We start from the raw sequence: 18,828 nt of genomic DNA on the forward strand, positions 1-18,828 counted from the left end.
CAATTCATCCACACTCAGCTCACAGCAGCTCCTGCCTTTGGAGCTGATGCTGTTCCGTTTTTTTGGTATTTTACAATTTTCCCAATTGCTAAAACCATAAGTGCCAGTCTTTAACCCTTGTGCTATCCTATGACCCCCCCCCCCCCTTCCATTGAGGTGTTCTCCCTACCATGACAAAGGTGGATAAAGGTGGAAAGATTTCATGTAATCCATGGACACCAGTGAAGATCACAAATCATTGAAGAAAAAAGGTTCAGAGCTCTGTCTAGTGGGTCTAGATGACCCACCTCCCAATGTTAAAGTGCCTAGGATAGAACAAGGGCTAAACCAGCAGCTCCACTGCTTTAAGTCTCTTTTAAAAAACATTAATCTCTGTTTTAAACCTACAACACAATTTGGAAAACTTGGATCTACTCTTTGCAGAACACACGACACATTCTCACTTTTAAAACACAGTTGGCATTCACAACACACAAAACGTAAAAAAGTGAACACAAAGAGGCAGAACTCAAACTCTGCTCCAACACAACAGTCGCCACAAACACACATCCCATCATAACTGAAAACACATGTTATAAATTCAACTGCAGTGAATATAAGGACAGTTCTAGAACAACTGAGCAGCTTTTCAAAGATGGATAACAGAGCAAGATCCAGACCTGCACCAAGACCTGGATCAATTAAGAAAATCAAGAAAAATATCAACTCTTTTTATATTTTTATGATTTCCCGGCTTTTGAGCCGAGAGATTTGCCCGCAAGATAAAAAAAAGAAGTGTGAAGTGGAAAAATGTCTTTGTCAGCTGGTAAAGATGCTTTCAGCAAAGCATCATTTAAGGCTCACATGTTTCAGGCGTGTAGAACTGCCTTTTTTCACCTGCGGAATATTGCTAAGATCAGAAATATACTTTCTAAGAGTGATGCTGAAAAACTCATCCATGCATTTGTTACGTCGAGGCTGGATTACTGTAACTCCTTGTTAGCAGCGTGTCCTAAGAGTTCCTTAAGAAGTCTCCAGCTTGTTCAGAACGCAGCTGCTAGATTGTTAACTGGAACCAGCAGAAGAGATCACATCACTCCTGTGTTAGTTTCGCTCCATTGGCTCCCAGTTGATTCTAGAATTAAGTTCAAGATCCTCCTGTTAACCTATAAGGCCTTACATGGAATGGCCCCGTCCTATATTAATGACCTCATAGTCCCTTACCATCCAATCAGAACACTTCACTCACTAAATGCAGGACTGCTTGTGGTTCCTAGAATTAGTAAAAGTACGGTTGGAGGTAGAGCGTTTAGCCCACCAAGCTCTGGGGTTCTGTCCTCTTTTCTCATCTACTTCTACGCTTCCTCTCCTCTATTCTTGATCATAATTCATCATTTAGTTCTCCATGTCTCTGTTTGGTGCAGTGATTCATGTATTGTCCCTCTTTTCCCTCCTGGGGAGTGGGAGTGCTTCCAGATTCCAGTTGGCTCATCCGTGCTCCTGTTCCTGACAGAGTACTTCGTCTTTGCTCCTGCTCCTAAACCTGGCTGTGGATCCTGCCTCTGGCTCGACTCGCGCCCCCGGCCGTCCCCCCAACCACAGCTGGATGAAGCTCGTCTGCTTGACTTTATATATGTAGTTGTAGATTTAGATAAGTTAATTCTTCTCTAAGACTTCTGGTAAATTGCCTGTCCGTCCTGGGGGAGGATCCCTCCCCTGAGGTTTCTTCGTTTTTTCCGGAATCCGGTTTTTTTGGGAGTTTTTCCTTACCGCGAAGGGGGGTCTAAGGGCAGGGATGCCAGTATAGCTTAGTCAGTTTGTTAGTTCATTTTAGTATTTTCCTATTGAACTCTTTGTATTTATGATCCTTTTGAGTTCATGTTTAACTTTTTCAATTACCGATACGAAGCCCATCGAGACGACTGTTGTTGAGAATTTGGGCTAAACAAATAAAATTGAATTGAAAATTGAATCAAGACTCAGACCTGGATCAAGACCCGCACCAAAATGCAGACCTGGACCCGCACCAAAACTCGGACCAAGACTCAGGCCTGCACCAAGACCCTGCACCAAGACCCAGACATGGACGTTCACCACGACTTGGACCAAGACCGAGACCTGGACCTGCAACAAAACCTGGATCAAGACTCAGACCTGGACCTGCACCAAGACCCGCATCAAGACCCAGACCTGGTCCTGCACCAAGACCTGGACCACGATCCAAACCTGCACCAATACCTGCACCAAGACCCGCATCAAGACCCAGACCTGGACCTGCACCAAGACCCGCGCCAAAACCCAGACCTGGACCCACACCAAAACTCGGACCAAGACCCAGCCCTGCACCAAGACCCGCATAAAGACCCAGACCTGGACCCTCACCAAGACCCAGACCTGGATCAAGACTCAGACCTGGACCATGACCCAGACCAAGACCCACACCTGCGAAAAGACCTGGACCAAGATCCAGACTGCACAAGATTTTTCTGATGAGATCCAGGCCACAGTTATTGACCATGTGCTGGTTCATGATATGACCATGAGGGAATCGGGTCAAAAGGTCAACCCTAGACTCAGTCGGTTCAATGTGGAATCAATCATTTGAACATTCAGCAAGAAGATTATATAGAAGATACAGAATTGTATTTGTTTTCTTCCACCATTCCTTACTTAACCCAACTGAAGAGTTTGTTTTTCTGCTTGGCGTTGGAAGGTTTACGAGAGAAAAGCTGCTGCAGGCCGTGGACACGACTCCTGATGACCTTCGAGTCCTGTAAAGCCTGGATCTGGATTATTTTTATACTGTTGTGGTGAACGTTGCCAATGATGTGGATGAAGTCTTCTGGTCTGACCCGCACAGTGATAAGATGGTAAAGATCTACAAATGTGAACCTGAAACTGTTTATTTCATGGTTTAATAATATGTGATCATATATCCCTCAGCTTATAGAACAAGGTGGTTTTCATTCATAAAAAGCCTGTCTGTGCACACGCTCTTCAGGAATGTGTAGGAGTGTGCACGGTGGGACTCGTGAAAGCGTTTTATCACCTTGCATGTGTGGAACTAGTTTGCATTTTTTGCTGTTTTGTTCAGGACCAATCCTTAACCCGTAAACGTCCAGAATCATGCTGGCAGCTGGTGGTAACCACGAAGAGCTTCTATGCAGAAGGAAGTCCCCTTTTACCAAAATAGCCCCCACTTTAAAAAAGAAAAACAAAGCATTCCTACATTATAGCTCTGTTTTTGGGTTTGAGACTAAATTTAAAACTTGGGAAAACTTGAGGGAATTTTGTGAGGGTGTTAGATGTTTGAGTTGTGCAGGAATGGAAGTGTAGTTACAGGTGATGATCTTCATTTTCTGTAGAACTGACTTATCTGGCACATTCCCACAACTGTCAGGACTACAGAGCAACTGAACAGAAGTAAACTGGAAGAAGAAGAGATGGTGGGAAGTGTGTGATCATGAAAGCAAGAATGTAAAGTGGCATGTTAGCGGTTACCGGTTACTGGTTACCGGTTAGCCGAGGCTAAGGACTGGCAGTAGATTTCCACGACCTTACCCTTCCTCTGGAGTAAACACAGTTCCTGGGCCAGATCTCATATTACATTTGACTCAAAACAGATTCTACGTGTTTAAAAAAAGCAGCTTCCCTAAAAGAATGTTGAGGAAATATTTAAAATAGAAGTTATTCACAGAGAAGCGGAGGCTGGGGTGGTTCTTCTCTGTCTAGGGTTGTTGGTGTGAAAGCCAGCAGTGAACATGCTGGAGGGTAAAGGGATTCTGAGTAAGACATAAAAAAATTCATCCATACAGATTAAGTTCTGCTTTTTTGGCCTCAAACAAGTGAAGCTGGCTGAGAGGAACTCAAAGTAAACTCCACATCCTAAACAGAAAATGATCACAAAGCCTAAAGGCTGTGCCACACAGACGCTACGCACATTTTCCCCGTATGAAATGTCGTCTTTCATGATCCATGCGTGATCTACGTCATCCATACATGTTTCCTGCGTTCATCGATGTGCTCAGATGTCCGTTTCAGCGGACGGGTCTTTACGTGAATTTGGTTCAAATTCTTTGGTCGGTGGAGAATTACGCAGTTTACGTGTTTTCTACGTTGTTGATACGCAATTATTGCGTGAATCGTACTCAGTTGTGTGTGATTTTTGTGAGATTCCTCCACAAATGTGTGTCTTTCCAGGAGCGTTCCACGTTTGTCTAACAGACTTTTCATGCATGAACCACTGATGTGTAACTTTTAGATCACGTATACGGCGCACAGATCACGTTCAGATGACATCATTGATGCATGAATCACTGATGAATTACAGATGAACATCACAATAATCACACGCTTCATGTTGTACGGTGGTTAACGTGTTCTTAGCGTGTTAATTCCTACTTCTTCTGTGGTTTTAACGTGGTTCATTCCTGATACATCTGTGAACATTTCACCTAAAGATGAAAACTTTTCTCACTTATTGTCCAAATGTGAGCAGTTTACATCCTTGCTGAATGAACTAAATGTAGGTAGCGGCTGTGGGACACGACCTTTAAGAAAGACTTGCTTCAAAACTTGCTTCTTCAACGAAATAGTCCCTGTAGAGAACCAGCGAACCTTTGACTTTGACGTTACCTGTACGCACAAAATGTAGAACACGCGTGTCAAACTCAGGCAGGTGGCCAAATTTGATAAGGACTTTAAGAAAAGAAACCTTTTATTTCGCGCTGTATTTCTGTTCCCACTCTTTGGTGCATAAATGAACCAAAACACATCTTCTCATCGATCCTTCAGTGTTTTAGTTACATGTTATAACAGTGGTAGGAAATGCTGCAACAAAAGACCTTTTTTTCACTCCATGTTAAGCAATAATATGGTGTGGGGGTGGCTGGGCGCTCCTCCTCCTTCTTTTCACATTCCACCATCCATTTTAGAAGAACATAAACACTCACCTGAGCACAGGTGTTAGCTCACCTTTGCACTAATAGTTTGCATGATTGAATGAATGAAAGATTTCACACTAGTTGGTTTAAAGGCATAGGTATGCGTTCGTGAACACTATCTGTTTTGTGTGCATGTTGACATGTGGACATTTTTGCGGCTAGCAGGTGTGTTGATAATATTTGAGTGTGTGTGAACAGGCCCCGCCCTTTTTGTACTACATTTGAACCGTACCGTAATGATAAACAACCAGTAAACCTGTCTGCTTTATGCTGCTTCATGGTCTTATCCCCCTTCCCCTCCTATTATCACCCTCCTACCCCCCCTCTCTCTAACGTCCCTCTCTCTTCTTCCCCTCTTTCCTTTTCCGTCCGGTCCAACACCAAAGATTTTCAAACATGATTGAAATTAATAAAGTTTGGCCTCAATTACAAAAGGGGTTTATTCAGACATACCTTTGGTTTGTCTGAAGATGAATAACCCCTCTTGTTAAAATAAAATATGTCCAACACAAGAGGCCCTCAGCTCTCATCTGTTTGCCTAGCTGTTGGACAGGACAAGTTAAAAAAAAAAAAAGCAATAATATGGTGGAAGCAGGTTATCGATGGGTTTTCTCCCACGTTCCGCCTTCAGCTCATTGTAGAAGTGTAAACACTGACGACTGCAGCCTCCTACGAGCAAGCAGACCGTCTTTGATGTGCTGCTGCGTCACATCCTGCACATGCCTGCATGCACATCTGAAAGCTGCAGCGTTTCTGACAAAAACACTGAGTCTCTCCCTTTCATGCACATGTGCGCTCACTCTGTTTGTACGGGGTTTAAGTCCTGCGGTTTGGCAGCACCACACATCCCTGTTTGGGCTCAGCTTCATGAAAGGTTACAGATGTTCAAACGAAGCTGGAAACCTGATTTTGAACTGTTGCACCATTTTGCCCACAAGGATTCTTCCACAGATCCGGTCGGCCTTGCCTCGCTCTTGTCTGCCTCCACTGAAGCCACATCGCAGCAAAGATGGAGCAGAAAGAAAAAACCTTCATTTTAGCACCAGAGAACGGGGGCCGACGTGACACAAAGAGGGGCAGTGATTTATGGAAACATTGTCGTAATGTTAGAGTGAGGAAATGAAGGGCTGTAAGTCAGTGGGAGAGCGAATAAACACTGAGCTTTCACGGGTGGCGGGAAGGGTGGGCGGGGTTACTCTGCAGCAACAGCCCCGCCCACAAGTCAGAGGTGAGTTTCTGATGAAGTCCTGCCGTTCTGCAGAAACTATGTCCTGGAAAACACGACAGGTTTTTGGGATTTGGGCTAAAGACGGCATCATCATCACCATAATCATAATCATCATCATAATGATAATTATGATAATAATAAACTTTATTTGTATGGCACTTTTCAAAATAAAACTCACAAAGTGCTTCACAGTAAAACACAATAAAACACAGAATATAAAATAATTCAGATAAAGCAGTTTTAAAAAGATGTTTTTAGCTGCTTTTTTCCAGAAAACACTGAGTCTGCAGGTCTGAGTCTGAGAGGAAGGGAGCTCCAGAGGATGGAGCCACCTTTAGTCTTTAACCGGGTTCCTTTAACAACCAGCAGACCCTGGTCACATGACCTCAGGGACGGCTGCAAAAGGTCTTTTCTGTAGACCAGTGCTTGGTTATTAAGAGCTGTGGATGTTGAAACCAGGATTTGAAAATGCACTGGGTACACTTTGAAGATGATGGGAGTCTGACCTTAAAGTACTTTGTGGTATTGGACAGCTTTGCTGTGAACATCAGGGATAAAGGAAGTACGTGAATAATCACAATATAATAATAATCACAATATAATATTCCCACAATGCATTTCTACTTGTTTAACATGGTAATGGTTGCTCTTGCTTGTATTTGGAAATGGAAATATGTCTAAATCAGCAGTGACCAGGGTTAAAACAGGATGTGTACCAGAGTTCAGAAGCACTGAGGATTCAACAACGGCCTTTTCCAGGGTCATACCGACAATTAGAGAAGAATGACAGAAAAGTCTGCAGTGTTCCTATTGCAGGAAACCACTGAAAAAAAGAAACTCAAAATGTGGCAAAACCATGAAATAAAGGTGGGAGCTGACAGATGACCTGACAAGCATGAGCTGAAAACTGAAACTGCTCCTCATGGGACTGACTGAGGGAAACGGAGCATTACAGGAACCAAGAACACGTGACGTGACTGGAAGGAACCCAACTAAAGGCTCAGTCCTCACACTGAGGGGGGATTCAGACTGGAAAGGTCCGTTGGTCCGGACCCAGTCTGCTTAATTTGGTCCGGATCGAGTCCTGAACCTGGCGTTTGGTCTGTTCTCAGACTGCCGTCCAGAAGACTTTCCTGTTTCAAACCAAAGCTTGTAAACAAAACCACCTGACTAAAGATCTCTGCAGTCATTGGCCAGGAATTATGAGGGCGGGGCAAAGCAACGAGAGAAGTAATCATGGAAGGCCGGCGCTTTGCAGTCCTTGTCTGGATAGTTCACTGATTCAAACTTTATGTTTCTCTGACTGATTCTGAACGTCTGCATCAACGTCAGGTTGAACACTTCTCCTTTGGTGGAGTCGTGCTGCAGGGCGGTTACCAAGGAGACGACGGCTATGAAGGAACTCTGATAAATGTTTATGACGTATAGATGGTTGGAAAAATAGTGACAGGTGATGTGGATCACGTTAAAAGTTGTTTTAATGAGCCTGCACTCATTTCAATGAGTTGCTGTGCATTACCGCTACTCTCTCTACATCCCATAATGCCCGGCTACGGTGGTTGTTTTGGTCCAGTTGTTCCGCTCCGAGCACAGAGCATCGGACTGAGGACCGGAACCGGAGCTCAGGCCGGTTCCTGGTTCTGGCCCAGGGTGTGTTTGGATGTATTCAGATTGAAAATGTGTTCCGGGTTATCGGAGGAAATGAACTCTGGTTCACTTTAAGTGAACCCAACGTCTCCGGTCTAAGGTCCAGCCCAGGCGAGTACTTCAACCCAAGTTAAAATCATGTAGATATAAAGAACGACAGCAAAGGTTGGTGTCTGTGAAGTTTAGAAGTTTGACCTTAAGAGCCCAACAATTTGATTTATATCACTATACCTTATGACCTGCAATAATGGATTCGGCTCCTTTCTCTTCATCACCACCATCTTGCTAGTTTTCATCGTGAATCCTCTCTGAATCCAGTTCCACTCTTCACAACCAAACAGCAAAGATCCAAAACACCCAGAAACCACCAATAGCCTGACGCCTGGTTTGTTCTGTATAGCGATTGGCCATCGCATCAGTTGCATCACATCCCAGTTGTGCGTCTAGTTGTTACTGAGCTTGGCCCAGTGTTGATTACAACTGTCTGCGATAACTGCGATTCTACCATTGGTCTGGGTGGAATACTCCACTCTGAATGGCTGCCCGGTGTGGATTTAGAAGGTGGTAATGGACAGTCGTCATGTCCACCTGTAGGAGAGAGGTTTCTATTGCCACTGCAGACGAGGTCGGTGCCGGCTCAGCCGTTCCCATGACAACACGCCGTGCCACGTATCAAATAGCCTGCTTTACGTGAAAAGGGGATTTAGACCAAAGAAATAACAAGAATAAAGAACTAAAAGTGGACTGAAAATGTATTTCTTCTGTGAGAAACCATAACGGACACTCGGTCGGCCACTATCCCTTACTGAACCTGTGGGAGGAGTTAATGGTTTTAAAGCCTGATGCGATCGTCTCTAGCGTAACAAATCTCTATGAAGTATAACCCGGGCAAAAGAGCCCCCCAACCCCACCACCCATTAGCCTCAGTACTTTAGTAAACTGTAACCATTGTCTTTGATGAATCACATTTCATCAAGTGAACACATGTTGGCAGCAACCTTTGATTTCACACTCAGCAGCACATTTCTATATTATCTTCTGTTTCCTGTTTTCTCATTTCTTCTCTTTGTCCAGTGTCGAAGCCAAAGCCGAGCAGAAACGATGATACGAGTTGACAACAGCTTTTTCTTTCTTCTGCCAAACCTTCACAGCTCAAATTTTCCGGTCTGTAACAAAAGCTTTTGAAATGTGGATACTTTGATCTACGTTAGAGGAAAAGACACAAAGCGGATCAACTGCCAAATCAAACCAGACAGCTTGTGTCTCTTCTGCTTACAGTCATTGCATTTCCCTAGAATCAAACCCGTCAAGTCTAGATGGCAGTTAGACCTTTGGGAGTTTGGCCCCGATGTCTGATTTCCACTGACTGTGGATCAGCGGGTCTGTCAGCTAATCATAGTCATTGTGTTTTAGGACTCGACACCAAACCTCACACTGGGCCTAATTATAGGAGGTCTGCTGGTGGTTTTGGATCAAAGAGTCCGTTGGGTGCCAGACAAACGGGCGGATAGCTTTTAGTGCAACAACCAGCCGCTTAATAAGCAGAAAACCCCAAAAATAGAGGATGATCTTCTTCCAACTGATGTGTAATCACAGGCCTGAAGTGGAGTCCTTCACGGATGCAGATACGCTGACGATTCAGCACAAATGCCTCAACAGGCAGTCACACCATCACCTACAAGCTTCTCCATTCAAGCTAGCCACACCAGAAAAGGATTTCTCCTAACCGGACCAAATGGTCACTGCACAGTAACTGGAGAACAGAAGGAAGCAGTTATCAACGCTGGGATGCTTAAAACCATTCACCTGTGAACAGGTGAGACCGGACAAAGTCCAGACTGATGGAGTTTAGGGCTGCACGATATGAGGAAAACTCCCGATTTACGATATTAGTGGTCAATATTGCGATGACGATATGACTTGTGATACATGACTAAACAGCAAAACGTCCTTTCAGTTTAATTCAAATAAGAGTCAACATAACTTAAAAAACACGTTAAATGAATTTCGTCTATAGGAGGCGATCTGATTGGTCAAATGCATAAATGGATTTATTTGATTGGTTAATTGGTAAATGGTGTATACCACATGTGTCAAACTCAAGGCCAAATGTGGCCCGCCATGTTATTTTATGTGGCCCGCGAGAGCAAGAAAGTTTTTAATTTCTTAAAATAAAATGTGTCTTTAGTTGATTACAAATCTTTTATGTGTAGCTGGTGGCTTCACCAGAGGCAAGGTGGGGCTCAGTTTTCAAAAATAAAATAAAAACTCCCAATTTTACTGGATTTATGATAGAGATGTTTAAATTTTATGAATATATTAAAAAGATTAACACGTCCCGGAACACTGGAACAATTTGGGCTTTTCTTTGTTTGATGGTTAATCTCCTCTGAGAAAATGTTTTGTTAATGTTTTTTTATTGGTATTAATATTTCTTTTTTTGGAATTGTATTTCTTACCAGCACACTTCCTTTTTGCTAACTATGTTCCCGCTCTATGTTTAGATGCTGTAATTGATTCTAGTCTTGGAATGGTGATTCTGATTCTGATGATCTGCTTTTGCTGATGATGACATCTTCTTTCCTCGTCTGAGCTGGAATCAGCACACGTTAGAGCAGGGGTCCCCAAACTACGGCCCGGCCCATTTGACCCGGCCCACTGAAAAGGGTCTCAGAGAGAGACCCCCCCCCCCCCTTTTTTTTTCTTTTGCATTATTATTTTTTTAGGCTGGCCACGTGATTGAGACTCATGGAAGCATGGAAAATGTCAATAAAGCTTTCCCATTAAGATTTCTCCATTGTGGGATAAATAAAGTTATCTTATTTGAATTGAAATGTGAGCCAAGCCAAAAATGTTGCTACTGCATTGAACTTAGGAAGTTGATCAGAGAGAGCAGACAGGGTTTTATAGGCGAGCCTCCTGGAAACATCCAAGACTGGATTATAAGGAAAGAACACAAAAACCTAAAGAGACTGATCACATGAGTCATTTAGGAGATTCTGCTCCACAACTGAAGTTGAACCTGAGATTGTGCACGGACAACAGAAGCTCTATTTCTGTGAACAACTACAGAGATTTATGTGGTTATTATTGATTTTCTAAAATCTAAAATACTGTTACTTTATATTTACTGACTTTTTATGTAAAGAACCCAGAGAGGATTATTTAGTAACAGATCGGCTTGTTAACATTTGGTTCTGTGTGGCTCTCAGTTTACATTTAGGCCCCCCTGCGACTGTCACACTTTCTCTGTTTCAAACTGACCACGGCCCCCATCAGAGGATGGAAACGTCTCTGAAAAGTCTGGGGACCCCTGCGTTAGAGGTAAGACTGAGATGGTTGGGACATGTCCAGAGGACAGACTGAAGGATGCTGAGTCTAGAGGAAGACCAGAGAGGAGGACTCTGGATGAAGGAAGACATGAAGGTAGCTGCTGGTAGAGGATGCAGGAGACAGACAGAGGAAGCTGATTGGCTGTGGAGACCCTGAAGGGAAACACCCAAAGGAAGAGAAGAAGATGAGTGGATTGGAGTACACACCCATCGAGGTATTTTGACGTTATTTCTGTTGTACAGTCAGTACTCTGGTCTAAACGGAGGAGGATGACAGACGTGATGGACAGAATGAGGCCTATAGGGGAAGTCCACATCCTCAGGTGGGGTCTCCGCTGCTCCTGACACCTTCAGCCAGAGTTCTGCAGGAGCTGCAGCTCATTGATGCAAAAACGGAAACAAGAAGCGCCTCCAGCTGAATCTAAGAGCCTCCAAATGAAAGCTGCGGGAATCTGAGCGCACGAGACGTTCCCAGACGTTTAAGGCATCAGCACAGAAGGGCCCCGCAGGCCCCGCAGAGGCCCCAGATGTGCAACAAAAGCCGCTTCTGTCTGTCCCGTGGAGCGGAGCCCGACCCGCTGCTGTCATCCGGGCCGTGTTTGCTGATCCGAAAGTGAAGGCATTCCTCAGAACCGCCTTCAGGTCATGAGATAAAGCGCTGCTTCCAAACCGCAAATATGACTTCAGCCCCGCACACCCACGCACGGCGCTGCGCCCGCGGCACACATCTCTGCGCCTCGCTCGACGCGGAGCTTTACGCGGCCGTTTGCAGGTGAAAAGCGGGCTGAAGACAAACCAACTACTGTCAGAACCGAACCGGAGCCAAGAAACGGAAAGAGAAAGTTGTGAACAGAACCCAAACAAATGTTCTGAAGTCCTCCACCAACCGGACATTTACAAAAAAACTCCAGGATGACTGCTCCCCGCAGGAGCAGTGGATCGGAACCAGTCAGTCAGAAGCAGCGGGGCTGGCGCTAAAGTTCGGCTGGTTCGGAGCAGAACTACTCACCCAGACTGTTGGTGGAGGAGTCCATGATCCGGTTGAGAGGCGCGGTGCGGCCAAAGGTTTGTGTTTTTATACTTTAAGGTGTGTTTTCCATGCTCACGCGGGAGTGTCTCACAAAGGCTCCAGTCAACTGCGGGCGCTGCAGCACACCGGAAACGTGAATGCCGCTCACAGCCGCGCGCTTCACGCGCCAGGAGGAACCCCGCGAGCCCTGCAACCGGATTACCGACTCCCAAACTGACAGCAGAACTCACAGGGATCCATCAGCGGGACATACCGCTGTCATGTCAGTGCTGCAGCCCCCCAGCCCCAGAAACCCCCCCGGACGCTGACAGCCAGAGCGAAAAATGTTAGTGTGGAGTTTTCAGCTCATGCAGCGCGGCGATGCCTGCTGCTGCCTCAGCGCCGCTGTTTCTGTCGCCCCCGCGTGGCGTCATCCGGAACTGCATGTTGCTGAATAAAGCATCTGCTGCTGCTGATCCCGTTTGATGTCCGCCGCTGGGAGGATCACATGACCACGTTCAGCCTCACCAGACTTAACCAAACTCCCAAAACACAATCCGACTACCCCCCTCCCCCCCATTGTCCTTCCCTGCAGCTGGGTAAACAGACAGGAGGATCAGATAATATCTGAATGCATCAGACAGATTTCACATCAAGGAGAAATGAATAAAAATCCCATTTTTGGGCTCTTCTGACAATAGTTACATCACAGTTTCTTGGTTTAAAAAACAGATTAAATTCTATGAACCATTTCTCTGGTCCAGCCTTCCAAAATAAAGGCCCAATACACAAATAAAAAGGCCGTTTGGATTTGATTTATTTCAAGCGATCAAAACCGAAAAGACAAACAAAAGACATTTATGTATAGATCAAGTATATCAAACTCAAGCTGATTTGTCACGAAGTGATTAAAAAATCTAAAAAGTAAAACATATAAAAACAGTTGCAAACATATATTCCTTTATAGTTACTCTTAATCATAAATATTTGCACTTATATAAACAATACACGACATATTAAACCTATTAAATTAAAATTTATTTTCCAAAAGAGTTTAATTATTTGAGGAGTAAGAGAAAGCTAATGAACATAAACCCACCCCTATTGTGCTTTATTTAACTTGTTTTTACATATTTATCATATTCTAGTTTGTAACTTCTGACAAAAAGACATGACAACATTCCAGAAATTAATATTACTCAAACATTTAGTGCTCAACGATTATTGCATTAATTATCGTTTGATAAAACTTCCCTCAAAACTATCAAAGCAAACCTGTTTTTTTAACGGCTTTCCACTTTTTTCTAAGTTAAATTCTTCTCTACTAAACTTTGGAGGCCTCTCCTGACTAGCTTTGGGGGGGGGCACTATTACTTTATGAATGACATTTATTTATCTTCCCTCTTGCTGAGCTTTTGTCACATTAAAATCCACCTGGTTGAACACTTGCCACCAGCCTTGACAGGAGGGTTTGGGGTTTGAATCTCTGCACCTCTCTGCCTTTTCCTGCTGCTGCTAAGACGTATTTTATGTTAGGAAGAACGGTTAGTATTTACGTAAACAAATATTTACATTTTCTCTGTCTAAAATCACCGGGCAGCACAGCGCGGAACTTTCTTCTCCGGACCTGCGGAACGATTGTTGCTGTTTTTCTCTGTTGTGAGGGGGAAGGAAAAAGGTGCCGGACAGAGGACGTTGGTTCCCCGGTAAGCTGCCGCCGTGTGGTTGTTTTGAAGGAGACTCGTTTTCAGGTGTGTTTTGAGTGTTTTCTTGTCACTTTGCTTCATTTTTTAATCTCTTCCGGGAGTCACTGATAACTAGTGGGAGACATTTTGGTGCTTGTGATCCTGGCACGCGCTCAGACCTCCCTGAGTCCGTCTTTCTTTCGATAGCCGTCGCTGTCTGTCTGTCTGTGTGGATCTACCATCTGGACGGTGGGTTTCATGGCTCCACCATGAAGGTTTCCCGCTGCCTACAGCGGCTGCAGGATCTGCGGCTGCTCCGATGCTCGTGGCAGACGGCGCGGGTCCTCCAGCCAGAACCCCACGGTCCGCGCGCCGCGCGGAGCAACCCACAGCAGCACCGGGTGAGTTCCGGCCCACCCCCTCCTGACGGGCCCTGAGTGACAGGTCCGAGATCAAAGGTCCCGTCTGTGTGAGTGACAGGTCCGAGATCAAAGGTCCCGTCTGTGTTTTACCTCCTGAAAACAGGAATCGCTTCTTTCCAGCGATTCATTTTTAATGATCAATGATTTTTCACAATACAAATATGTCAATCAAGTTACAAATGGTTCCAATCAAACGTTCATAAAAGGAAAAAAAAAGTAGAATTATTTCAAATTAAATGTTTGTTTTGCTATTTTTAAGCAAATGGATTGTATTCTATGTGAGGTTCTTGTATTTGTATTGTTACTTTTGATTACAGTGACAAAGAACTAGTGTAAAAGGTGCAAAAGACTCAGTTTAGAATAAAATTAGAATATGATGTTTGTCCACATGAATATGTTTTAACAGATTTAATTGGATCTCCCTCTGTTTTTATACAACGGTAGTGACAGGAGTTCTGCTGTCAATTCAGTTAAAGGTTTCCTCATTGAATTGAATTTTAAAATATCATCCTTAAAATTGAATAATAAAACTAATTTTTCTGAGTGTTAAATCATATTTTTCTATTATCTAGAGATTGCAATAAAATGATTTGGACTGATTTGAATAATAATTTCTTTATGTCTAGACCGTAACTCTGAAGGAGACTAAAGAGTCTCCTGACCTTTGTGACACGTTAGCCCCTCTGGACGCTCTGTTGCAGGTCCTGAGGGGATTCCACTGCAGTCCCGTCTTCGCCAAGGACCCCCGCCTTCCCGGACGCTTGGTCGGCGAGGACGACAACAAGAGGCAGACGTCTCTGGTCGCGCACGATGACCTGTTCGAGCAGATCGCCATGGGCGCCAAAAGCAAGGCCACGTTCGCCAAGGTGATCGACGTCTTCAACAAGAGGGATATAAGGCGGCGGGGTCACGTGGAGTTCATCTACGCCGCTCTGAGGAAGATGCCGGAGTTCGGGGTGGAGCGAGACCTCGGCGTGTACAACAGGCTGCTGGACGTTTTCCCCAAGGAGGTGTTTGTGCCCACCAACTTCATCCAGCGGATGTTCAACCACTACCCCCGACAGCAGGAGTGTGGAGTCCAGCTGCTGGAGCAGATGGAGAACTACGGTGGGTCGGTCAATGAAGGCCTGAAGCCTTGGTGATTGGACCTTCGTCTGTCAGGAGGTCGTTCAGTGAGATGACGCGGTTCTGCCTTTTCTTCAGGTATTACGCCCAACGTTGAGACCAAAGTCCTTCTTGTCCAGATCTTTGGAGAGAAAAGCCACCCGATGAGGAAATACCAGCGACTGATGTACTGGTTCCCCAAGTTCAAGCATTTAAACCCGTTCCCCATCCCCCAACAGCTGCCTGAGGACCCAGTGGATCTAGCACGCTTCAGCCTGACCCGGATTGCCAACGACCTGGACGCCAAGGTCACCGTGCATCAGGTAAGACCACGTCCAACGGAAGGTTCTGGATCCTATCCGTTAACTAGGAGAATTGGTTTGGGTCCATCTGATCCTCGTCTGTTCTGCTGTCAAAGCGTTTCCAGCAAATCATAAAAAACCCGTGTCGTTTCTGCAGGAGTTCATTAGAAATTCACATGTGAGTTGTGGGCGGGACTGTCGGCAACCCCTCCCCCATATTCTCACCCATAGTTGAGAGCTCTCTGTTCACACTCTCTCCCACTAGCTTACAGCTGTGAGCTAACATTAGCGGTGCCGCACCAGATCCATCCAGGAAAACACAGACGATCATGGATCCGTTTGTCTGCAGGTGGATGATCAGAAAGGGGGCGGAGCATCTCGTGGGCCGCTGATTGTGTCACTGCTAGAGATTCTCAAACAACATTTAACGTCTGCTCCTGATTCGCAACAATTTGAACAAAGAAATACTTTAAAAAAATAACATTCCAGCTCAATTTCTTCCTGACAAAAAACGCCAAAAACAGCATTTTCATCACGTTGGGGGCGGAGTCAGGATGGTTTTATGGTTAAATCTGAATGAATGTTTTTCAGGCGTCTTCCTCCTAAAGTCTGTTTTTGCTCTTTCCAAACCAGCTGCCGTGTTCAGACGTCACAGAGAGCGGAGAGGAAATCCACCGTCCCTACATTCTAGGTTTGTTCAGAGGTCGTCCAAACCGTCCTAATGACGGTACCGATGGTCGTCCAGAAACATCCTGTGACCTTCAGCGGTCCGTAAACGGGAATCTTCTGCTGTCCCTCAGGCATCCAGAGCCCCGGTCAGAGGGAGCTGCTGGCCAAGCACGACCCCCGCAGGCCCGTGTTCGTGGAGGGGCCCTTCCCCTTGTGGCTGAGGAGCACTTGTGTTTATTACTATGTCCTCAGAGCGGACCCCCCCCTGCCCCAGGACCAGGTTGGAGAAAGCTTCGTGTTGTTCCAGTGTTATCGCTGTCAGGTTTCTGTGGGGGAGGGGCCAAAGTTTGTCTGGCCTTTTCCATCCCGCCAAAGTAAAAGTTTGGAGAGTGGGTCTTTCAGCTCTCACTGTAGTCCGGACCCCCCCCAAAGCAGCAGAGCTGAAGAACCCCCCCATCAGGCCCAACTCCAGCTTTTAATAGCCTTTTTAGAACCAACAAGCTGCCTTAGCTGGGCATTATGGGATGGAACAGCTGTGGAAATGTGGCTCAAAGCCAAGAGCTGTGGACTCACCTGGAGACACAAAGCCTTCTGGGTAGTTTCCATGTGATGAAGGAACGGGGTGACAACTGAGACAAGTTGTGTTTCTGTAGATGAAATGTTCACAGATGGATCAGGAATGAACCACGTTAAAACCACGGAAGAAGTAGGAATAAACACGCTAAGAACACGTAAACCAACGTAGAACATGAAGCGTGTGATTATTGTGATGTTTATCTGTAATTCATCAGTGATTCATGCATCAATGATGTCATCTGAACGTGATCTGTGCGCCGTATACGTGATCTAAAAGTTACACATCAGTGGTTCATGCATGAAAAGTCTGTTAGACAAACGTGGAAAGACACACATTTCTGGATGAATCTCACAAAAATCACACACAAGTGTGTAGGATTTTGGTAATAATTGTGTATAAACTGCGTAAAATTCAAGTAAACTGAATAATTTTCTACTGACAAAAAAGTCTGAACATCTCTAAACTGAATTCCCGTAAAGACCCGTCGGCTGAAACCGTCGGGGGACGTCTGAGCACATCGACAAACACAGAAACACGTATGAATGACGTAGATCACACATGGATCACGGATGACCGACATTTCATACGTGGAAAACGTTTGTATCGGCTGTGATAATTTAATGATGATTATCAAACCGCATCATGTTTTAGTTTTTTTCAGAACTGATTTTACTGATCATTGCTTCACTTCGTTGTGTTTGTTCATCTTTTTGTTGCCTTGTTAACATCCATGTGGCGTTTCTCATTAGTTTCACACAAACAGAGGTTATGGATTCAGAAATAGAATAGTCTGTGCAAAGAGAGTCTGTTGCTGTAGTGTTAGTTGTCGTTGTCTGATTGTGTGTTGTGTTGTTCCTCAGGTTGAAGAACCCTATGATCCAGAGAGGAGTTTCTACTACCCGCTGCAGCTGGACTTCAGTCTGGACCGGGACGTTTGGGATGAGGAGGGTTTCGACGTAGAAGATTGTGAGGAATCAGTGCAGCAGTCTGACAGCAACACAACCACACTGTGGTGACATTGTGTGTGCGTCTGTGTGTGTGTTCAGTGGATGAGGGTCCCGTCTTCGCCATGTGCATGGCCGGGCGGGGAGACCGGGCCACCCTGGGTCAGTGGATCTCTGACCTCCAGCGGGACAACCCCGTCCTGGGCCGGGTTCCCACTCTGTTCCGTCTGGACCCTGGACCTCAGCACCTGCAGGGGGGGGACGACGAAGAGTCCGACCGCCATCATCGGCTCCACGTGGAGACCGAGGAAGACGACCCTCGGCCCGGAGAAGACCAGGCCGTCCTGGACGAAGAGCCCAGGAGGGGCAGAGGGAAGCTCTGACAGAACTTTGAGTTTAACGTCGGGACGGACGGACGGACGGACGAGGTCCGGGGGGGGGGGGGAGGTTTATCATTGACCGTAAATACGGCGTCAATACGGCGTCACATGACTGTCAGTGATGGAAAACATCGTACTTTATTTCAAAATGAAATACTTTCCTGTCAAACGGTTTGATGCTCAACAGCGGCTCTGCTTGAGCTTCACGTTTGATCAGTGATGTAAAAATGCAACAAAAATTCTATTTAAGTCAATAAATCTGAGAGTTTGTAGTCGTTATTTTGGATCTTATTTCTGCAAATAATGAACTTAAAAAGTACGACAGAGTTTTAGGGCCAGTTTACAAACAGAAAACATTTTTTATTACGACTTAAAAATACGTAAATTTACGAGAAAAAAAGTCATAAATGAATGAGAAAAACGCCAACGTTGTCTGTCTGTTGTAGCCGTGTTGAAGATGAAGAGGCCGCCATCTTTTTCTACCTTCTTCAAATTGAAATCCTCCTGAACTCCTGGAGGATCGCTGCTCAGGAAACACGGTTGGATTTAGACATTTGTCGATCCTGAAGGGTGTTTACGTGGCGTTCCCCCGACGCTCGCACATTTT

The 18,828-nt window shown here is 45.2% G+C and overlaps 2 protein-coding genes across 4 annotated transcripts in view; one reads left to right on the top strand and one right to left on the bottom strand.

Moving 5' to 3' along the window:
* The window catches only part of eml3 (EMAP like 3), a 42,144-nt gene extending 29,577 nt beyond the window's left edge, over window positions 1–12,567 (bottom strand). Inside the window, exon 1 of one of the 2 annotated variants that reach the window (XM_023965858.2) lies at window positions 12,139–12,567. In XM_023965858.2, the coding sequence (XP_023821626.1) occupies window positions 12,139–12,163 (25 nt within the window). In that variant the 5' untranslated portion in view covers window positions 12,164–12,567. The remainder of the gene's footprint in view (window positions 1–12,138) is intronic. The other variant, XM_011487785.4, reaches the window with a different exon arrangement.
* Window positions 11,822–18,500, top strand: ecsit (ECSIT signaling integrator). 2 transcript variants are annotated; one of them, XM_023965859.2, is made up of 9 exons: window positions 11,822–12,194; window positions 13,739–13,844; window positions 14,031–14,224; window positions 14,947–15,352; window positions 15,449–15,672; window positions 16,285–16,342; window positions 16,452–16,600; window positions 17,758–17,863; window positions 17,944–18,500. In XM_023965859.2, exons 3-9 carry the CDS (start codon window positions 14,093–14,095, stop codon window positions 18,222–18,224), a joined length of 1,356 nt encoding a protein of 451 aa, XP_023821627.1. In that variant the 5' UTR covers window positions 11,822–12,194; window positions 13,739–13,844; window positions 14,031–14,092; the 3' UTR covers window positions 18,225–18,500. The 2 variants fall into 2 exon arrangements, with proteins under 2 accessions (XP_023821627.1, XP_023821628.1); XM_023965860.2 differs by lacking the exon at window positions 11,822–12,194 and having other exon boundaries at window positions 13,757–13,889.
* The last annotated feature ends 328 nt before the right edge of the window (window positions 18,501–18,828 follow it).

The sequence above is a fragment of the Oryzias latipes genome, chromosome 18 (assembly GCF_053564925.1).
Source record: "Oryzias latipes strain Hd-rR chromosome 18, Olatipes_Hd-rR_3.1".
NCBI lineage: Eukaryota > Metazoa > Chordata > Actinopteri > Beloniformes > Adrianichthyidae > Oryzias > Oryzias latipes.